The following is a 21,326-nucleotide window of genomic DNA, read 5'->3' as shown; positions in this document are numbered from 1 at the left end:
GTCGAGGACACGCTGGCTACTCACCTTTCTCCGTCGTTGGCCCCATCGTGGAAATCTCGCCCCCTCCTTCCCTCTAAACCATGCAGGACTACTTCCGCCCTTATCGGAAAGTCCTACATGGCAGGTGGTCAGGCAGGCATGGCCCTTCACACTATGGCCATCCTCCAAGCCCACCAGGCGGATGTTCTAAAGGAGATGGACGAGGGCACTGGCGTAACGCCGGAAGCTGTCAAGGAGCTTCGTAAGGCCACGGATCTGGCCTTAAGAGCCACCAAGCACACCGCACGTGTTATAGGTAGGTCTACGGCGGGCGTGGTTGCTAAAGAGCACCACCTGTGGCTCAACCTCACAGAGATCCGTGACAAGGAGAAGGTTTTCCTCCTGGACGCCTCAGTTTCTTAGTCTGGACTGTTTGGGGGGGCCGGTCAACACTGTGGTTGACAAATTCAGGGCCGCAAAATCCCAGTCGGCCACCTTCAGACAGTTTATGCCCAGGTGGGTTAGGGAGTCGTCTAGCCCCTCCCCGTCTCAACCCAGAGTACCTCCCTTTCACTGGAAGGAGATCACCACTAGGAGGAGTGACCCGGCTCATCCCCCACCAGCTACGGTTTGGGGAGCCCGTGGTCGCCCATTTCCCCGCCAGCGACCTCATAGGCGTCTTGAGCTGAAGCGGTCTAACAAACCTTCCGCTCCAGCTCCCTCAAATCGCTCCTGACCCTCAGGTCTGCCACTTTTGCCGCCCAGCGTGTTTCGAAGTGTAGTTTCTGTTCAACTTCGTTCAAACCTTCTGGCGGGAGGAAGGAGACGCGTTAAGCTTTCTCCCCTCGCCCCTGACATGTTTGATACCTCCCTCAAATCGCTCCTGACCCTCAGGTCTGCCACTTTTGCCGCCCAGCGTGTTTCGAAGTGTAGTTTCTGTTCAACTTCGTTCAAACCTTCTGGCGGGAGGAAGGAGACGCGTTAAGCTTTCTCCCCTCGCCCCTGACATGTTTGATACCTGCCGCTCTCATCCTCGGAGACACGTTTTAGTTTTCTTCAGGAGCAGGCAGACCCTGCGGTACCGATCCAGGCAGTGGTACCTCCCACTGCGTGTCAGGACGCAAGGTGCTCTCCTTCACGGTCGACCACTCCACCCCACAGGAGTCAGCGCGACACCCTAACACAGGTATGTCCTCTGCATTGCAACACTCTGCTTCCTCTGTCACATTTCTTTCAAGAATGGAGATGTCTGCCAGGGGTATTGCCTTGGATCCTCCACACAGTTCGGCTCGGCTACACGCTTCAGTTCTGTCGCAACCCCCCTTGCTTCAACAGGGTTTTTCCGACTGTAGTTGACAGTGCCTCAGAGGCTTCTGTACTACAGCAGGAGATTTCATCCCTTCTCCTCAAGGGAGCGATAGAAGAGGTTCCTTCAAAGGAAGTCGAGCAAGGCTTCTTCAGCCGTTAATTCCTGGTCCCGAAGAAGGGCGGCGGTCTGCGACCTATACTAGACCTCCGCCGGCTGAATTTCTCCCTTTACAAAGGGAAATTCAAGAGGTTGACGCTGAAAGCTATCATATCTCAAATTCGTGCGGGGGACTGGTTCGTGACAGTAGACCTGAAGGATGCATATTTCCATATTCAGGTTGTACGGTGACACAGGAGGTTCCTCAGATTCACCTTTGGAGGAAAGGCTTACCAGTACAGGGTCCTTCCCTTTGGTCTCGCTCTAGCGCCGAGGACGTTCACAAAGTGTATGGATGTTGCTCTCACCCTGTTGCGGCTCCAGGGCATTCGTATACTCAACTACCTGGACGATTGGCTCCTTTTAGCTCGCTCCAGGGAATTGGTGACCCACCACAGGGACATTGTCCTTCGTCACATTCAGTCTCTCGGCTTGAGGTTAAACACCGAGAAGAGTGTTCTCACCCCAGCTCAACGCACAGTTTGTTTTCTTAGGGGTTCGCCTGGATTCCGTTCTGATGCAGGCCCGTTTGGCTCCTGTCCGGATTTCCAGTCTCGTGACATGTTTGGCCCACTTCAGGCTCGGCCATCGTGTTTCTGTGGGCACTTGCCGCAGGCTTCTGGGTCTCATGGCCGCAGCCTCCCCTGTGCTACCCCTAGGGTTGCTCCACATGAGACCTTTTCTATGGTGGATGAAGCTCTCAGGGGCCTGGTCGACAGGACCGGCTCTTCGCCTGTTGAACGTGTCGCGCAGTTGCTCCCGCGCCCTTTCAGTCTGGCGGGACCCCCTCTTCCTTCAGAAAGGGGTCAGGTCGGTTTTCGAGGGCAGGTCGGCATGCGGGGTCTGGACTGGGGAGACTCTCTCTTGGCACATAAACAGCTTGGAGCTGAGAGCTGTTTCCCTGGCCCTTCTACACTTTCTCCCTTTTCTCGAAGGGCACCATGTCATTGTCAGAACAGACAATATGGCGGTAGTGTCCCATGTAAACCGGCAGGGGGGCTCACGGTCGCGCACCCTAGATAGGCACGCGCGCCACCTCCTCCTGTGGGCTCAGGACAAGTTCCTTTCACTGAGGGCAGTCCATGTCCCCGGGATCTTGAACCTCGCAGCGGATTTTCTGTCGAGGCAGAAGCTCAGGTCGGGGGAGTGGATGCTGAACCGTCAAACAGTAGCCCTGATTTGGGACGTGTTTGGAAAAGCGGAAGTGGACCTCTTTGCATCGTCCCAATGCCCACTTTGGTTCTCCCTGAGCCCCCCAGCACCGTTGGGAATAGATGCATTCGCCCACCCATGGCCGATGCAGAAACTTTATGCATTCTCGCCCGTCAAATTGATCCAGGCGGTTCTGTCCAGGGTGAGGGAGAGCAGATCCCGTCTCCTACTTGTAGCCCCATTCTGGCCGTCCCAGCCGTGGTTCTCGGAGCAGGTTCCTCTTCTGGAATCCCCTCCCTGGGAGATTCTGGTCAGGGAGGATCTACTATCCCAGCTTCAGGGCAGGATATGGCACACTCGCCCCGACATTTGGAAGCTATGCGTATGGCCCATCAGATGCCGCTAGCTTTGAGCTTTGGTCTTCCCGTTGACGTCCAGGAGACCATTGCGAGTGCGAGAGCCCTTTCCACAAGAACGCTGTATTCCTCCAAGTGGAGGGTTTTTGAGTCATGGTGTTCAACACACGCTGCGGATCCAGTCAGCTGCCCAGTGGGTTCAGTGCTGGAGTTCCTACAGGAGAAGTTTGCTTCTGGAGCGGCCGCTACCACTCTGAGAGTATACGTTGCTGCTATTGCAGCTCATAGAGAGTCGGATGAGATCTGAGGCGCCTGAAACCAGCACGCTCCCCTGGAATTCCCTCTTGGGACCTGTCAGTTGTCCTGGAGGGCTTAACGGAGGCTCCCTTTGAGCCCGTGGAGTCAGCTCCGGAGCGGGTTCTGACTCTCAAGGTTACTCTTTTATTAGCTTTGACTTCTTTGAAGTGTGTTGGGGATTTGCAAGCTCTTTCTGTCAGCAAGACCTGTATGGACTTCGCTCCTGGTCTGGTCAAGGTGACTTTAAGACCAAGGCCAGGATATGTGCCCAAAGTCTTGTCCACACCATTTCGCTCTCAGGTTGTCAACCTTCACTCTTTCCATCCTCCTCCTTTTGTTTCTGAGGAGGACGGGAAGCTTCATTTGCTCTGCCCTGTCCGAGCATTGAAGTTCTATGTAGATTGCTCTAGCGGTTGGAGAAAATCTAGCCAGCTCTTGGTATGTTTCGGTGCTGGCCGCCGCGGGCTTGCCGCATCGAAGCAGAGAATTTCCCATTGGGTTACAGTGGCTATTTCACTGGCATATGAGGTGCGCAGTCTGCCTTCACCTCTTAGCATCACCTCTTAGCATCACATTCCACCAGAAGTGTGGCTTCCTCTCAAGCACTTTTTAGAGGGGCCCTCCTGGAAGACATTTGTGTGGCGGCAGGTTGGTACTCTCCGCACACTTTTGTCAGATTCTATAGTTTGGATCTCGACATGGCTCCAGGTTCCCATGTTTTGTCTGCTTGAACCAGTCATGTAAGTTATCTGGTCGTTGTACTAGTTGCGGCAGCGCTTAGCTTGGCGAGTTTGGTATTTTGTTCCCACTGCGTCTTAAGCTACGCAACGTTGAGTGAACCTATGAAAGAGAACGTCTCGGTGTACTGGTGTAACCTATGTTCTCTGAATAGGGAACGAGACGCTGCGTTCGCTGCCAAGCTCCTCACGCTGCCGACAAGCTTCCTTTTTCGGCAGAGAAATCTGAGGAGCAGATGGCGTGCGCGCCAATATAATATGACGACGTAAGAGCGTTGAGGCGGCGTCCGTGCCATCAGCCAGTGAATTGCCGTGATTCTATATGGGCTTCAGACAATCGGCATACCCAGAGGGCGTTCCCACTGTGTCTTAAAATACGCAGCGTCTCGTAAGAATTTTTTTGAAATCTCAAGTAAAATTTTTGCAGTTTAGTGAATCGGTTCATTGAAACAAACAGTCCAAAAGAACCATTTGGCAGAAAAGAACTGGACTGCCCATCACAACCGCAACTTGACATGTTTGACAAGTATTTTCAGACATAATTACTTGCTTTCTATTTGGTTTTGCATTTGAATATATATTTAGACATTATCAAAAACTGCACAGATTTGTAGATTATACCCCCAAAAATTGCTCTGTATTTCCCATTTATTTCCAATGCTGATCCACTTAGCGTTTTCTAATCATGTCCAAAATTGTTCTATGTTCATATAACTAGTCCCACAAAAGTCACAAGGTTTCGTACCATTCTGCTAAAGTAGAAACAGAAAAGTTCAGTGAATTGTGTTTAAATAAAGCAGAAGCCTGTAGAACTGACCTGATGACACACTGAAGCTCAGTGAAAGCTGTTGACTGTGAAACTCCCACAGTCTCCAAACAAACCCGACAGCGAGTGTGTTCATAATGTCCCGACACACGATCTGTCTGAGTTAGTGACCCGCTGATGCAGGAATGCCCAAACTAACCCGTTAATAACTGAACCCGATCAAGCTCACGCTGATGCAGGAATGCCCAAACTAACCCGTTAATAACTGAACTGATCAAGCTCACGCTGATGCAGGAATGCAGTGATCAGCTGAGATGTGGAAACTCTCATCGCTTCACATGTGTTCCTAATAAACCAGATTATTGTGTTGAGCTCAGGATATGCTTCCATGATAAAGTCTTCATGTCAGAAACACAGAAACACACACTTACACTAAAGAGCAACGTCTGTTCGGAGATTATTCATTGTGTTATTATGTCATTTATGTTAGCAGGAGCCAAAACCCACATACATAGATGAAGTTAACACACAAAAATCACATTTATGCATGTCAGATTATTCCTTCAATCATATTATGCTATGAATTTTATTTGTTGTATGATTCGTTATATATTTGACATGTCACCTGCTAAATGTCAAATATATTATATATATCATATGTTAAATATTAAATATATGTGAGATATGTTATATATCAAATATATGTCAAATATATTATGTATGAAATATGTCATATATTAAATGTTAAACATTTGATATATTAAATATATATCAGATATATGATATGTTATATATATATATATATATATATATATATATATATATATATATATATTATATGTCATATATGATCTATATTAAATACTTGTCAAAAATATAATGTATATTAAATATGTCAGATCTGTTATATATTAAACGTAAAATATTTTATATATTAAATATATATTAAATATGTCAGCTATATAATATGTTAAATATATGTCAGATATTTTATATAGGCTATTAAATATATTTCAGATATATGTTAGATATGTTAAATATTAAATGTTGTATATTTTATATATATTTTATATATTAAATGTATGTGAGATATGATATATATTAAATATGTCAAATATTTGTATATTAAATATGTCTTGATTTTAAATATATGACATATTATACATAAACTATATGTCAGATATGTTATATATGAAATATATGTCAGATATATTATGCATTTACGGTCATATATATTACATATTAAATATATGTCAGATATAAATGTAATTTAGTGTCAAATATATTATGTATTAAATATTTCAGAATATGCATTACATATTAAATACATAAATAAATTCTCAAATATGCTGAAGCAGTGCATTGAACCTGTATTATACTCGACGGATCTGTGTTCAGTGATACGGCTGATGAACTGATGTAAACGAGTGTGTGTGAGTTTAACGAGTGAGTGTGTGAGTTTAATGAATGAGTACTTTACTGATGTAAACGAGTGTGTGTGTGTGAGTTTAATGAGTGAGTGTGTTTCAGGCCGAGAGCTTGACGGATCTGTGTTCAGTGATACGGCTGATGAACTGATATAAACGAGTGTGTGTGAGTTTAACGAGTGAGTGTGTGAGTTTAACAAGTGAGTGTGTGAGTTTAATGAAGTGAGTGTGTGAGTTTAATGAAGTGAGTGTGTGAGTTTAATGAAGTGAGTGTGTGAGTTTAATGAATGAGTACTTTACTGATGTAAACGAGTGTGTGTGTGTGTGAGTTTAATGAGTGAGTGTGTTTCAGGCCGAGAGCTTGACGGATCTGTGTTCAGTGATACGGCTGATGAACTGATATAAACGAGTGTGTGTGAGTTTAATGAAGTGAGTGTGTGAGTTTAATGAGTGAGTGTGTGAGTTTAATGAAGTGAGTGTGTGAGTTTAATGAAGTGAGTGTGTGAGTTTAATGAGTGAGTGTGTGAGTTTAATGAAGTGAGTGTGTGAGTTTAATGAATGAGTACTTTACTGATGTAAACGAGTGTGTGTGTGTGTGTGTGTGTGAGTTTAACGAGTGAGTGTGAGTTTAACGAGTGTGTGTGTGTTCCAGGCCGAGAGCTCGATGGATCTGGACGGGCTTCAGTGGAACTGCAGTTACTCAGTGGAGGTCCAGGCCGTCTCGTACTGGGGTCAACACCGACTGAAGAGTGGAAAAGCCTTGGTTCACATCGACACTCAACAACACAATCAGTCAAGTACGACACAACTCGCCTTCATCATCATCATCATCATCAGTGCAAAGATCTCTGGCCCTTTATGATTTATACCATAGTCTGTCTGAATACTCGACTCTGATTGGCTGGAAGGTGTGTCATAAAACCGTTTAATGCACAGGTAGTTCCAAGTCAGTTTAATTATATATTTAATCTCTATAATGCCCTTGTGTCGTGCATTAAAATCATTTAATGTACAGCTAGCTGTGGATTATCCCTTACATATGTATATATTTTTAATTTTATCGTTATCGGCCTGATAAGAGAATGTGGCCAATATATTAAAGCCGATTAATAATGATTATTTCCTTCAGCTGAGACTCTTCAGATTCGCACTGTTCATCATGATGGTTTTGAATTGATTGAAATATGATTGGAATCACTTCAAAAAGGAAAATAGATGCAGCGCAAGTCCATCATATCGGCTTCATAACATTATAATGAGAACATCATCATAATTGAGTTAGGGACATGGATTTTAATGACTAGACTTTTGTTTTTGTAATCAGGCTCTCAAAAATGACATAAAAATTTGGATTTGGATTTATCGGCCAATATATCGGTTATCGGCTTTCAACTATAAAGAATTATCGGTATCGGACACATTTTTTATATCGGTGCATCCCCATATGGTGTGACCATATATACAGCAAAAGTAAAGTTCAAATAGTCAAAGTGTCTTTAATAAAAATGAACCCAAGGATGAATCATATTTTCATATTTAATCACTTTCATATACATCCACCAATATAGCAGTTCATACGAATCGATTGAACTGATTTACAGAAATTAGTATGTTTCATTAGCATGCACTGATTGTTTTAATTTTCTTGAGTAATTTATGGATCCATATTAAGATTTGACTGTTTAATGTTGATTTAGAGGCAGTTTCTAAGGTGAGGAAAGTGTCAGTGAAGAAACCCTCGAGCACTCTGGGAGTCGGCACACCGTATTACAAAGACGGACAACTACAGGTGCGCATCTACTGGAAGAAGAGAACAGGTAACACACACAACATCTACACAACACCTACACAACACCTACACAACCTCTACACAACATCTACACAACATCAACTCAACATCAACTCAACATCAACTCAACATCAACACAACATCTACACAACATCAGCACACCGTATTACAAAGACGGACAGCTACAGGTGCGCATCTACTGGAAGAAGAGAACAGGTAACACACACAACATCTACACAACACCTACACAACATCTACACAACATCAACTCAACATCAACACAACATCTACACAACATCAGCACACCGTATTACAAAGACGGACAACTACAGGTGCGCATCTACTGGAAGAAGAGAACAGGTAACACACACAACACCTACACAACACCTACACAACATCAACACAACATCTACACAACATCTACACAACATCAACACACCGTAGTACAAGAACGGACAACTACAGGTGCACATCTACTGGAAGAAGAGAACAGGTAACACACACAACATCTACACAACACCTACACAACACCTACACAACCTCTACACAACATCTACACAACATCTACACAACATCAACTCAACATCAACTCAACATCAACTCAACATCAACTCAACATCAACACAACATCTACACAACATCAGCACACCGTATTACAAAGACGGTCAGCTACAGGTGCGCATCTACTGGAAGAAGAGAACAGGTAACACACACAACATCTACACAACACCTACACAACATCTACACAACATCAACTCAACATCAACACAACATCTACACAACATCAGCACACCGTATTACAAAGACGGACAGCTACAGGTGCGCATCTACTGGAAGAAGAGAACAGGTAACACACACAACATCTACACAACATCTACACAACATCAACACACCGTATTACAAAGACGGACAACTACAGGTGCGCATCTACTGGAAGAAGAGAACAGGTAACACACACAACATCTACACAACACCTACACAACATCTACACAACATCAACTCAACATCAACACAACATCTACACAACATCAGCACACCGTATTACAAAGACGGACAACTACAGGTGCGCATCTACTGGAAGAAGAGAACAGGTAAAACACACAACATCTACACAACATCTACACAACATCTACACAACATCTACACAACATCAACTCAACATCAACACAACATCTACACAACATCAGCACACCGTATTACAAAGACGGACAGCTACAGGTGCGCATCTACTGGAAGAAGAGAACAGGTAACACACACAACATCTACACAACATCAGCACACCGTATTACAAAGACGGACAGCTACAGGTGCGCATCTACTGGAAGAAGAGAACAGGTAAAACACACAACATCTACACAACATCTACACAACATCAACTCAACATCAACACAACATCTACACAACATCAGCACACCGTATTACAAAGACGGACAGCTACAGGTGCGCATCTACTGGAAGAAGAGAACAGGTAACACACACAACATCTACAAAACATCTACACAACCTCTACACAACCTCTACACAACATCTACACAACATCAACACAACATCAACACAACATCAGCACACCGTATTACAAAGACGGACAACTACAGGTGCGCATCTACTGGAAGAAGAGAACAGGTAACACACACAACACCTACACAACACCTACACAACATCAACACAACATCTACACAACATCTACACAACATCAACACACCGTAGTACAAGAACGGACAACTACAGGTGCACATCTACTGGAAGAAGAGAACAGGTAACACACACAACATCTACACAACACCTACACAACATCTACACAACATCAACTCAACATCAACACAACATCTACACAACATCAGCACACCGTATTACAAAGACGGACAACTACAGGTGCGCATCTACTGGAAGAAGAGAACAGGTAACACACACAACATCTACACAACACCTACACAACACCTACACAACCTCTACACAACATCTACACAACATCTACACAACATCAACTCAACATCAACTCAACATCAACTCAACATCAACACAACATCTACACAACATCAGCACACCGTATTACAAAGACGGACAGCTACAGGTGCGCATCTACTGGAAGAAGAGAACAGGTAACACACACAACATCTACACAACACCTACACAACATCTACACAACATCAACTCAACATCAACACAACATCTACACAACATCAGCACACCGTATTACAAAGACGGACAACTACAGGTGCGCATCTACTGGAAGAAGAGAACAGGTAACACACACAACACCTACACAACACCTACACAACATCAACACAACATCTACACAACATCTACACAACATCAACACACCGTAGTACAAGAACGGACAACTACAGGTGCACATCTACTGGAAGAAGAGAACAGGTAACACACACAACATCTACACAACACCTACACAACATCTACACAACATCAACTCAACATCAACACAACATCTACACAACATCAGCACACCGTATTACAAAGACGGACAACTACAGGTGCGCATCTACTGGAAGAAGAGAACAGGTAACACACACAACATCTACACAACACCTACACAACACCTACACAACCTCTACACAACATCTACACAACATCTACACAACATCAACTCAACATCAACTCAACATCAACTCAACATCAACACAACATCTACACAACATCAGCACACCGTATTACAAAGACGGACAGCTACAGGTGCGCATCTACTGGAAGAAGAGAACAGGTAACACACACAACATCTACACAACACCTACACAACATCTACACAACATCAACTCAACATCAACACAACATCTACACAACATCAGCACACCGTATTACAAAGACGGACAGCTACAGGTGCGCATCTACTGGAAGAAGAGAACAGGTAACACACACAACATCTACACAACATCTACACAACATCTACACAACCTCTACACAACATCTACACAACATCAGCACACCGTATTACAAAGACGGACAGCTACAGGTGCGCATCTACTGGAAGAAGAGAACAGGTAACACACACAACATCTACACAACATCTACACAACATCAACTCAACATCAACACAACATCAACACAACATCAGCACACCGTATTACAAAGACGGACAAATACAGGTGCGCATCTACTGGAAGAAGAGAACAGGTAACAGGGTTCGTACGGTCATGAAAAACCTGGAAAAGTCATGGAATTTTAAAATGGCAATTTCCAGGCCTGGAAAAGTTTTGGAAAATGAATAAACTCAGAAAGTTTTGGAAAAGTCATGGAAATTTGTTTTTCAAAATATCCGTGTACTTGAATTTGTTTAATTAATAATATTGGTGAAACAAATTGCAATACTTTTTTCGTTAGAGTGATAAGTCGAATCACGTGACTCACTTGCGGTGGATTTTGATTGTAGGCCTCCAGAAAACTAGATGGGCCAAAAGAAATGGGTTCCCCTTCATGTCCGTTTCAGCGCTTTTCTGCGGCACTGAGGACAGCGACTAGTAGCCATACCTGTGTGGCTCTTGTGTCGCTGTCCTCAGCTCAGTGCTTCAAATGAAAATAAGCTGCTTTGTGTTTTCATATTAGCTATAGGCTAGCTACCGTCTGTATGCGCCTTTCCATTACAGATTTGAGCAAAACTTTTTTTTTCTTCTAAATATCGATAAATAACTATTGCAAAATGACGGCGTTTCCATTAACCGATGTTAAGCAACTAAAACTTATTTTTTTCCTCTCGCGATCAGTCATTCCAAAAATCATGGCAACGGAGGACGTTAGTAGGTTTATATCTCAGCCACCGCCCTACAAATTATTATTATTAATGGAAGGAGACGTGTCTTATCCAAGCATTAATGTCAGGGAAAGACCCTTATGCGAACGGCACATATATAGGCTAAGTTTCTTCATGTTTCTCCCTTGATTGTGATGACTTTTTGCCTCTTTGTTAAACATTTAAAATTAATATGGATGATTTTTTCTTTAAAAAAAATTATTTTGTCTTTTATTTTCCGTGTTGGCATTTATGAGGAAAAAACAATGTTACGTGACCGTTCTCCATTACGGTAATGAGTGCTCTGAATGCGGCACTAAAAGACTTTAAAACTTACACAGAGACCTCAAACAGAAAGCACAAAGCCTTTTTCAAAATAATTCGTTTTGTATTAATTGTATCTTGATTTTAAAATATGTTTCATTAACCAATTGCTTAATAAATAAAAAGTAAATAGCAGAAAATAGATAATCACGACACAGTGGCGCCGGAGTGAACTGGAGCTTAAGCTATCATCCATGAACCGAAACTCAGCGTAAAAGGTAGCCTACTCGCCTCACAGACCTAAACAAAACTGAAATAGGCCTATATCTATTATCTACAGAAATCTCTACTTTTAAACAGAACCATTCAAAACAAAATAAAACGATGTAGCCTAATCCGTATGAAATGTGCATTTCTCTCCGGCGTGTTCACTACTAAGAAGATCGCGAGTCAGTCAACTTCGTCTTTGCAGTCGACACAGAAAACACTTGTTTATTAATAAACAATTAAAATTGAGAGAGAGAGAGAATATATGATTAGTTTGACTCATTTTGAGGACTTATAATGATCTGTTAAGATAGAACGTTCACCGAATTCTGATTAGTCGAGAGGATTTATCCGTTTAGGCTAAAAATAGGGTCGGCGCTTCTCGGTTTGGAAAGAAACTGCATCTTGCAGTGGCCTACATTTTAAACAAGGAAATATAGCGATTTGGCATGAAACGTTGATGGAGCAGTGAATAGGGACAATCTCGTTTTTTTTAATGGCGTTTATCGCGTTTTGGAAAAGAGCTCTTCAAGCACATTTTTATGGAAGCTTGTTTCCAAACTATTCTGAAAAAAAAAAAAAAATCCGTCTTTTTCCCCCTTAGAATTGGACTTTATATCTCACAATTGTGAGTTTATATCTCACAATTCTGAGAAAAGATGTCAGAATTGCGAGATATAAACTCGCAATTATGTGTTATAAAGTCAGAATTGCGTGATATAAAGTCGCAATTGCCAGAAAAAATTCTGACTATATCTCGCAATTCTGACTTTATAACACGCAATTCTGACTTTATAACACGCAATTGCGACTTTATTTCACGCAATTCTGACATTATATCTCGCAATTCTGACTTTATAACACGCAATTGCAACTTTATTTCACGCAATTCTGACTTTATATCTCGCAATTCTGAGAAAAGAAAGTCAGAATTGCGAGATGTAAACTCGCAATTGTGAGATAAAAAGTCGCAATTATCTTTTAAAATGTTTTGTTCTGTGGCGGAAACAAGCTTCCATACATTTTTTCATCAGCTACTAACGTTACCCGCCTATGGAAGCTTGTTTCCGCCACTGAATAATAAATAAATAATAATAATTGCGACTTTTTATCTCACAATTCTGACTTTTTTCTCAGAATTGCGAGATATGAAGTCAGAATTGTGAGAAATAAAGTCGCAATTCTGAGAAATAAAGTCGCAATTGCGAGATATAAAGTCACAATTCTGAGAAATAAAGTCGCAATTGGGAGCTATAAAGTCAGAATTGCACGATATAAAGTCGCAATTGCGTGTTATAAAGTCAGAATTGTGAGATATAAACTATTCTGTGGTAAAAAAAAAAAAAAGGGTTAGGGTAAGGTTTTTTCCCTTAGAATTGGACTTTATATCTCACAATTGTGACTTTATATCTTGCAATTCTGACTTTATAACACGCAATTGTGACTTTATTTCACGCAATTCTGACTTTATATCTCGCAATTCTGACTTTATAACACTCAATTGTGACTTTATTTCACGCAATTCTAACTTTATATCTCGCAATTCTGAGAAATAAAGTCGCAATTATTATTATTTATTTATTATTCAGTGGCGGAAACAAGCTTCCATACCCGCCCGCAAGGAGTTCATTATCCTATGGATTTACGTTAATAAATGTCTAAGGAGTTGTCAGGGTTTGACATTATTTGTGTTACTGTGCCAGCATATTTGAATAAATATTTATTTTGTATTAAAACATTGCTTGTTCATTTATTTTATTCAAGATATGGGGTGGTAAATTTGAACATGGATTTTTATTCTTATTTTACATGTATACACAGACATTTTATGGAACATTATGTCATGAATATTTACCTTTAAGTCATGGAAAAGTCATGGAAAAGTCATGGAAATTTAATGGTAAAAATGTGTACGAACCCTGAGGTAACACACACAACACCTACACAACACCTACACAACATCAACACAACATCTACACAACATCTACACAACATCAACAAACCGTAGTACAAGAACGGACAACTACAGGTGCACATCTACTGGAAGAAGAGAACAGGTAACACACACAACACCTACACAACACCTACACAACATCTACACAACATCAACTCAACATCAACACAACATCTACACAACATCAGCACACCGTATTACAAAGACGGACAACTACAGGTGCGCATCTACTGGAAGAAGAGAACAGGTAACACACAACATCTACACAACACCTACACAACACCTACACAACCTCTACACAACATCTACACAACATCTACACAACATCCACACAACATCCACACAACATCAACACAACATCAACACAACATCTACACAACATCAACACACCGTATTACAAAGACGGACAACTACAGGTGCGCATCTACTGGAAGAAGAGAACAGGTAACACACACAACACCTACACAACACCTACACAACATCTACACAACATCAACTCAACATCAACACAACATCTACACAACATCAGCACACCGTATTACAAAGACGGACAACTACAGGTGCGCATCTACTGGAAGAAGAGAACAGGTAACACACAACATCTACACAACACCTACACAACACCTACACAACCTCTACACAACATCTACACAACATCTACACAACATCCACACAACATCCACACAACTTCTACACAACATCAACACAACATCTACACAACATCCACACAACATTTACACAACATCTACACAACATCCACACAACATCTACACAACATCTACACAACTTCTACACAACTTCTACACAACTTCTACACAACATCAATGACTCTAGATTTTCAGCACAGGGGGACTTTAAATTTACATGATTTAAATGATTATTAGATTGCAAAACTTGTGGAAACACAGTGAAAACACTGAAACGTTGCGCTCCTGTCGAGCTGTGTTTGGTGGTGTGTGTGTGTGTGTTACGTTACTAATATGTCATCGAGCCAGAGCTTCAGGAGTGAACGATGATGTTCGAAGGTAATGAAGGAAGGAGCCAGATCAGTCTCATTAATAATTCATGCAAAAAACATGATTCACACATAAGTAGCCAATTTCATATGCATGAAACCACATTCACGTGGACACAAATTTGTTTTACGTGCAAAAAAAAAAAAAAAAATTCACAAAAAGCAATTCACATGCGCAAAATAAAATTCTATTTTCATAAAATTCACAAATGCAAAACACAGTTCGTAGATATACAACTGTGCACAAAAACTTTCCGATCAGCTGCACATACCTCTGCTCAGCCAAACTTACTGTGGTTGAAAGCTGATGACGCAACATGAAGGTAGGCACGCCCTCACTTGATGATGATTGGTGGATTGATAAGCTTAAATCTGATTGGCTAAAGAGTACGACTGATTTGTGTAGGAGGAGAGCGCTGCAAGGAAAGTCTCAAAAACACACACACACACACACACAAATCCAAGGCGATCCACACGTGAATGACGATTGGCACAAACATTCGAAGGTTTTTGTGCATCTACAAATTGTGTGAAATGTATTTTATGAATATATCATTTTATTTGACGCACGTGAATTGTTTTTTTGTGTACGTTAATGTGGTTTCATGCATGTGAAATTGGCTACGCCTGTGTGAATCCTGTTTTTTGCATAAGTGATTAATGAGACTGATCTGTCTCCAGAGGCTGTGATGCTTTACTGAGGATGACGAGGATGTCTGTGCTGTGTGTCAGTCTGAGCGAGTAATGAGATTCTGAGGTGGTGTGTGTTTCTTGCTGACTCGTTCTGTGCCTCAGCGTTTTTATTCTGCCCGCCTCAAAGCATCAGGTCAACCTGAACTAATCTCACTTCTGCTCTAAACTTCTAAAGAACAGCTCGTCACAACTTGGGGGATGTGCAGATATACATGTTTGAGTTAGCTCAAACAAGCTGGTTTTTCTAAATTACTAGTTGATGAAACAGCATGACAAAATATCTTGAAACTATAAAAAATGTAGAATAATTGTATTTATTATTTCATTTTTTTTGGTCTAATTTAGAAAAATGACTACTTGATAGAGTTGAACATTTCATAGATCAAACTAGAAAATTTTGAATAATTTTATTTATTATTTATTATAACTTATTGTAAAAAATACAAAAATCGTAAAATATACAAAATATCTTAACTAGAAAAATGTAGAATATTTTTGTATTTGTATTTATTTACATTTGAAATTTAGTCTAATTTAGAAAAATAACTAGTAGATAAAACAGCAAGAAAAAAATATAGCACAGACTACAAAATTTAGAATAATTAATATGTTATTATTTATTTATTATTTAATTTTTTATTTAGTCAAATAAAAAAAGACAAATTGATAAAACAGCGAGATTCAGGATGTAAAATATCTTAAACTTTATAGCAAAATTATTTAGCAATATTATTTCGTTTTTAATTTAGTCAACTTTAGAAAAAATGACTAGTTGATCAAATACAGGGATACAGGAGGAAAACTCTTTATAGCAAAAAACTCAATTTTTTTTAGATTAATATATTTAATTATTTATTATTATAATTTACTTTTAAAAATTACTTAAACTTTTTATAGCAAAAAAAATAAAAATATATATATATATATATATATTTTAATAATTTAATTTATTTATTTCAATTACTCGTTGATAAAACTGAGATGCAGAATGAAAAAATTTCTTTTATAGCAATAAAAACCCCTACAAAATATAGAATAATGTAATGACTAGTTGATAAAACGGCGAGATTCATATATATCTTAAGCTTTTTAAAGTATTTCCCGCACAGGATTGTGGGATACCAACAGAAGACAGGGATTGTAAGGATAATTCCTCATGTTCTCGTTCGCAGCACTTCTTTACTCTCCTGTGTTTCTCCTCCTCCATCTGCGATTCCTTTTCTCTGCGTCCAGAAACGTTCTAAGCTTCATGTTGTCGGCTCCTTCAAAGGCTCCTTTAATCTCCCTCTGAAGAGCCGAGCCCGTCGAACTCAATTATTAATCTGAAATGTATCATTTCAGGTCCAAACGGCACCGTTGATGAATAATAAACTGGAGGCGTTGCATAAACACTGTTGATTAGCGCAGTGAGCCTTTACTGTTCTGAGGAAACCAATCAACCGATTCCAGAAACACTCGCAGGAACTTCATGATGATGATAAACGCCTCATATTGACTTACAGCAGTTCTGCCAAAAAAAGAAAGTCTTTTGTTGTTCATGCAACTCCTGCATTCAGAATCAGTCCTCATGGTTTAAGGCTCTGTAATGACACTGATGTCTAAACGCGGTGTCGTTGGATTAGTCTCGTGACTCGCTCGGTTTGCGATACGCTTGAATCGTCACTGAAGTCTCCATGTGTCACTTTTTCATATCGAATCAAATCAAATTTTAGTTATATAGCACATTTAAAATCACACTTGGTTGGCCTAAAGTGCTGTACAGGAAAGAAAGCAAAAAACAAAACAAAAAAAAGAAACATAAAAGTTAAAAGCTTGTTCATATATTGAATGGGTTTATTCTGATGGTCCGCTTTAGCCGTTCTACTAACTGTGAGTAACTGCATGTCAACTAACTCTCATTAGAGTATTAGTCAACGGTTAGTAGAGTAAATAACTAATACTGTAATGACTGATAGTTACTAACAGTAGAACGGCTAAAGTGGACTATATGTGTTTATATGTGAGTGTGTGTGTTTGTGAGTGTGTGTGTTTTTGTCTAAGAGTGTGTGTGTTTGTGAGTGTGTGTGTGTATGCTGTGTTGTATTCTGTGTGTGTGTGTGTGTGTGTGTGTGTGTGTCTGAGTGTCTGAGTGTGTGTGTGTGTGTGTGTGTATGCTGTGTTGTATTTTGTTTGTGTGAGAGATCTCTAACCCATGCTGATGTTTTATCTCCAGATGAGTTGGTGAACCGTTATCATGTTCAGTGGAAGCATGAATACTGCAACCACAACCAGAGCCGAGCGCCGGAGAAATCAGTCACTCAGGTGTGTGTGTGTGTGTGTGTGTGTGTGTGTGTGTGTGACCTCCATCTTTCCTGCACCACACACTCAAACTCCATTGTGTTCATGTGTATTTCTGACCCACAACAGCATCAGCCAAGAGTTTTCTGAACAAGCCTCTTGCCCTTCATAAACGCAGCCTCTTACGGGACCAAAGACTCATTTCTCTTCATTACTGGAAGCAAATTAGCGCGTGTTGTTTCAGATGATGTGGTCAAAATGTGGTCCAGTGCCTAATAAAACACATGTATTAAAATGACATTTCCAGGAAGTAGGATTGAATTCATCAAACCCCCCCCCCCCGGCCCCACCGGAGCCGTAACCTGCGTCCCGAAGCCTGTTTCAGCTCCACTCCTACAGATCACGCAATCTTGACTGAAATCTGGCCTTCAACAGATTGAAAAACTACATTTAGACCTTTTACAAAGAAAATGTAACTGTTGTTTGCCCATGCAAATGTGGCTCGAGTGTTATGCTTGCTAGGAGAAGATGTGTCACTACAATGCTGGAGTGTTCTGTGTGGTTGCCAGGATGTTGCTATGGGATTGCTAAGGTGTTGCTATGCAGTTAGGTTCTAGAGTCTTCTGGGTTGTCACCAGGACTGGCCTATGGAGTTGCTGAGGTGTTCTTGTTGGTTGCTATGGTGTTGCTATGCAGTTAGGTTCTAAGGTCCTCTGGGTGGTCACCAGGACTGGCCTATGGGGTTGCTGAGGTGTTCTAGTTGGCTGCTAGGGTGTTGCTATGCAGTTTTTAAGGTGTTCTGGGTGGTTCCCAAGACGTTGCTGTGGGGTTGCAATGCAGTTAGGTTCTAAGGTCTTCTTGGTGGTCACCAGGACTGTCCTATGGGGTTGCTGAGGTGTTCTAGTTGGCTGCTAGGGTGTTGCTATGCAGTTTTTAAGGTGTTCTGGGTGGTTCCCAAGACGTTGCTGTGGGGTTGTTATGCAGTTAGGTTCTAAGGTCTTCTTGGTGGTCACCAGGACTGTCCTATGGGGTTGCTGAGGTGTTTTAGTTGGCTGCTAGGGTGTTGCTATGCTTTTTCGAAGGGGTTCTGGGTGGTTCCCAGGACATTACTATTGGGTTGCTAAGGCGTTGCTATGCAGTTAGGTTCAAAAGTCTTCTGGGCGGTCACCAGGACTGTTCTATGGGGTTGCTAAGGTGTTCTAGTTGGTTGCTAGGGTGTTGCTATGCAGTTTCTAAGATGTTCGGGGTGATTATCTAAGTGTGTTTTGTGGCTCCAACTGTAGAGCGTGGCATTAGCAATGCCTGGGTCATGGGCTTGACCCCAGGGAGGGAATGCATAATGTAAGGCACTTTGGACAAAAGAATCTGCCAAATGCATGTAATGTATTTAATTTGTAGGCATTAGTATGGCCTGTTTTTTTTTTTTGAGTGGTTGCTAAATGCCCAAGTCACTGCAACAATTCAATTCAATTCACATTTATTTCCCAATACACATCATTTCAAAGCAGCTTTACAGAAAATGCATGAGTCCACATTACAGTTTACAGTGATCTGTTATCAGAGGAAACTCTCTAAGTTATGCATTTCAGAAATGTACATATACAAAATCACAGTTAGCGAAAAATGTATTAATTTAAACAATGTAATAATTTAATGCAGAAACAATGAGCTCATTGAAGTAATGAATACTTGTTTGTTAATAAATGATTATGACATTTAGAAAAATGTAGCATTGATGCATGTTGATTCCAACAACACCGTAGCATCATTATTTTACATAATTAATGATTGTACATCATAGTTTTCTTCAGACTCAAGTCACCAGGTCAGTGGAGGATTGTCTCTCTTTAATAAATGTGCTTCTCTTTTGCAGGAGAACTACATTAATCTTCCCAACCTGCTGTTCTCCTGCATGTACACGGTCACCGTCCACACACTCACTGGTAAACAGCGCTCCTCCGACGAGAGCGTGGGCTTCCTCACACCGTCCTGTGAGATCATCAGGAGCAAGAGTCCGAAGCCCATCGCCTGTCCTGAGGAGCACGACTCCTTCTACAGGACCGGTGCGCATTCTAGTGTTTGTCATACAGTTCATGTGTTCAGCCTGAGATATGACATGAGTGATTCCAGTGGGATGAAAATCCAGGTTTATTCGGGAGCAACAGTTTGCAGACGTTGTGCTTTTTTTTTTAAAACTTCATTTTGGTCAATAGTATGCCTTGTTCTGGTGCATCTTTAGATTACTTTTAATCATTTCAGGTTTTTTTTTTATAATTTAATATAATTTAATCATTAAATACACTTTTTTAATATAGATTAATATATTCTTGAAGTTTTTATTAATATTTAAAATTATATATATTTTTACTTTTTTCTTTAATTTTTAATTAAACTTTTATATATTTTTTTACTTGGTTAGTACTAAGTAGTGCTTTTTTAGTGTTATTGATATACTGTTCAAGGTTTTATTAATATTTGAATACATTTATTTTAGTTAAAGTTTATTATGTTAAATAATTTTAGTCATCATTTTAGTAAGTTTAGTAAAAGTATTTTTTTTTTAATATATTTTATTCCATTTAACATGTATTTTGAATTATTTAATTTTAATTTGATCATTGATATACTTTTATAGTTTTTATTAATATGTTTGAATTCATTTTTGTTTTGGTATTTATTTATTTTTATTTTTTTATTTTAGTTGAAGTTAATATTTTTCAGTAATTTTAGTAACAAAAATTGTAGCTTTTTTAATATTTTATTTTGGTTAACTTTAATTTTGTATTTTTTTTTTAACTTGATTAGTAATAAGTAGTGTTATTTTAGTTTTATTGACATACTGTTCAAACCTTTATTAATATTTTTATTTTTATATTTTCAGTTTTTTATTTTATTTGAAGTTTATAATTTTAATGATTTTAGTAAAAGATTTGTTTTTTAATATTTTAAACCATTTAACATTATGTATTTATTTTATAATTGATATGGTACTATAGTTTGTATTCATTTTCTTTTCTGTTTTCATTTTTCTTTTAGTTTAAGTTTGTCATGTCATTTTTTATGTTTTTTTTTCTCTGAATGTCTAATAATTTGTAACTATTCATTCATTTCTATTTCAGTTTTAGTTTTAGTTATTTTAGTACTTC

The 21,326-nt window shown here is 40.1% G+C and overlaps 1 protein-coding gene and 2 long non-coding RNA genes across 3 annotated transcripts in view; 2 read left to right on the top strand and 1 right to left on the bottom strand.

The window, feature by feature from the left end:
* LOC309502447 overlaps positions 1 to 3,256 on the top strand; it is a 3,627-nt gene extending 371 nt beyond the window's left edge. Inside the window, exons 1-3 of the long non-coding RNA XR_014207289.1 lie at positions 1 to 299; positions 2,149 to 2,590; positions 3,164 to 3,256. The exon at positions 1 to 299 is cut by the window's left edge and continues 371 nt beyond it. This is a non-coding gene — a long non-coding RNA (uncharacterized lncRNA). The remainder of the gene's footprint in view (positions 300 to 2,148; positions 2,591 to 3,163) is intronic.
* Positions 1 to 21,326, top strand: part of anos1 (anosmin 1) — a 72,808-nt gene that overhangs the window by 45,384 nt on the left and 6,098 nt on the right. Inside the window, exons 8-11 of the mRNA XM_082174693.1 lie at positions 6,832 to 6,976; positions 7,877 to 7,996; positions 18,116 to 18,204; positions 20,054 to 20,243. Of these exons, the coding sequence (XP_082030819.1) occupies positions 6,832 to 6,976; positions 7,877 to 7,996; positions 18,116 to 18,204; positions 20,054 to 20,243 (544 nt within the window). The remainder of the gene's footprint in view (positions 1 to 6,831; positions 6,977 to 7,876; positions 7,997 to 18,115; positions 18,205 to 20,053; positions 20,244 to 21,326) is intronic.
* LOC309502452 overlaps positions 11,925 to 21,326 on the bottom strand; it is a 143,089-nt gene continuing 133,687 nt past the window's right edge. Inside the window, exon 2 of the long non-coding RNA XR_014207294.1 lies at positions 11,925 to 13,366. This is a non-coding gene — a long non-coding RNA (uncharacterized lncRNA). The remainder of the gene's footprint in view (positions 13,367 to 21,326) is intronic.

The sequence above is a fragment of the Leuciscus leuciscus genome, assembly GCF_965113295.1.
Source record: "Leuciscus leuciscus genome assembly, chromosome: 7".
NCBI lineage: Eukaryota > Metazoa > Chordata > Actinopteri > Cypriniformes > Leuciscidae > Leuciscus > Leuciscus leuciscus.
The sequence above is the reverse complement of the archived record's forward strand: the minus strand, read 5'-3'. Positions and strand labels throughout refer to the sequence as shown.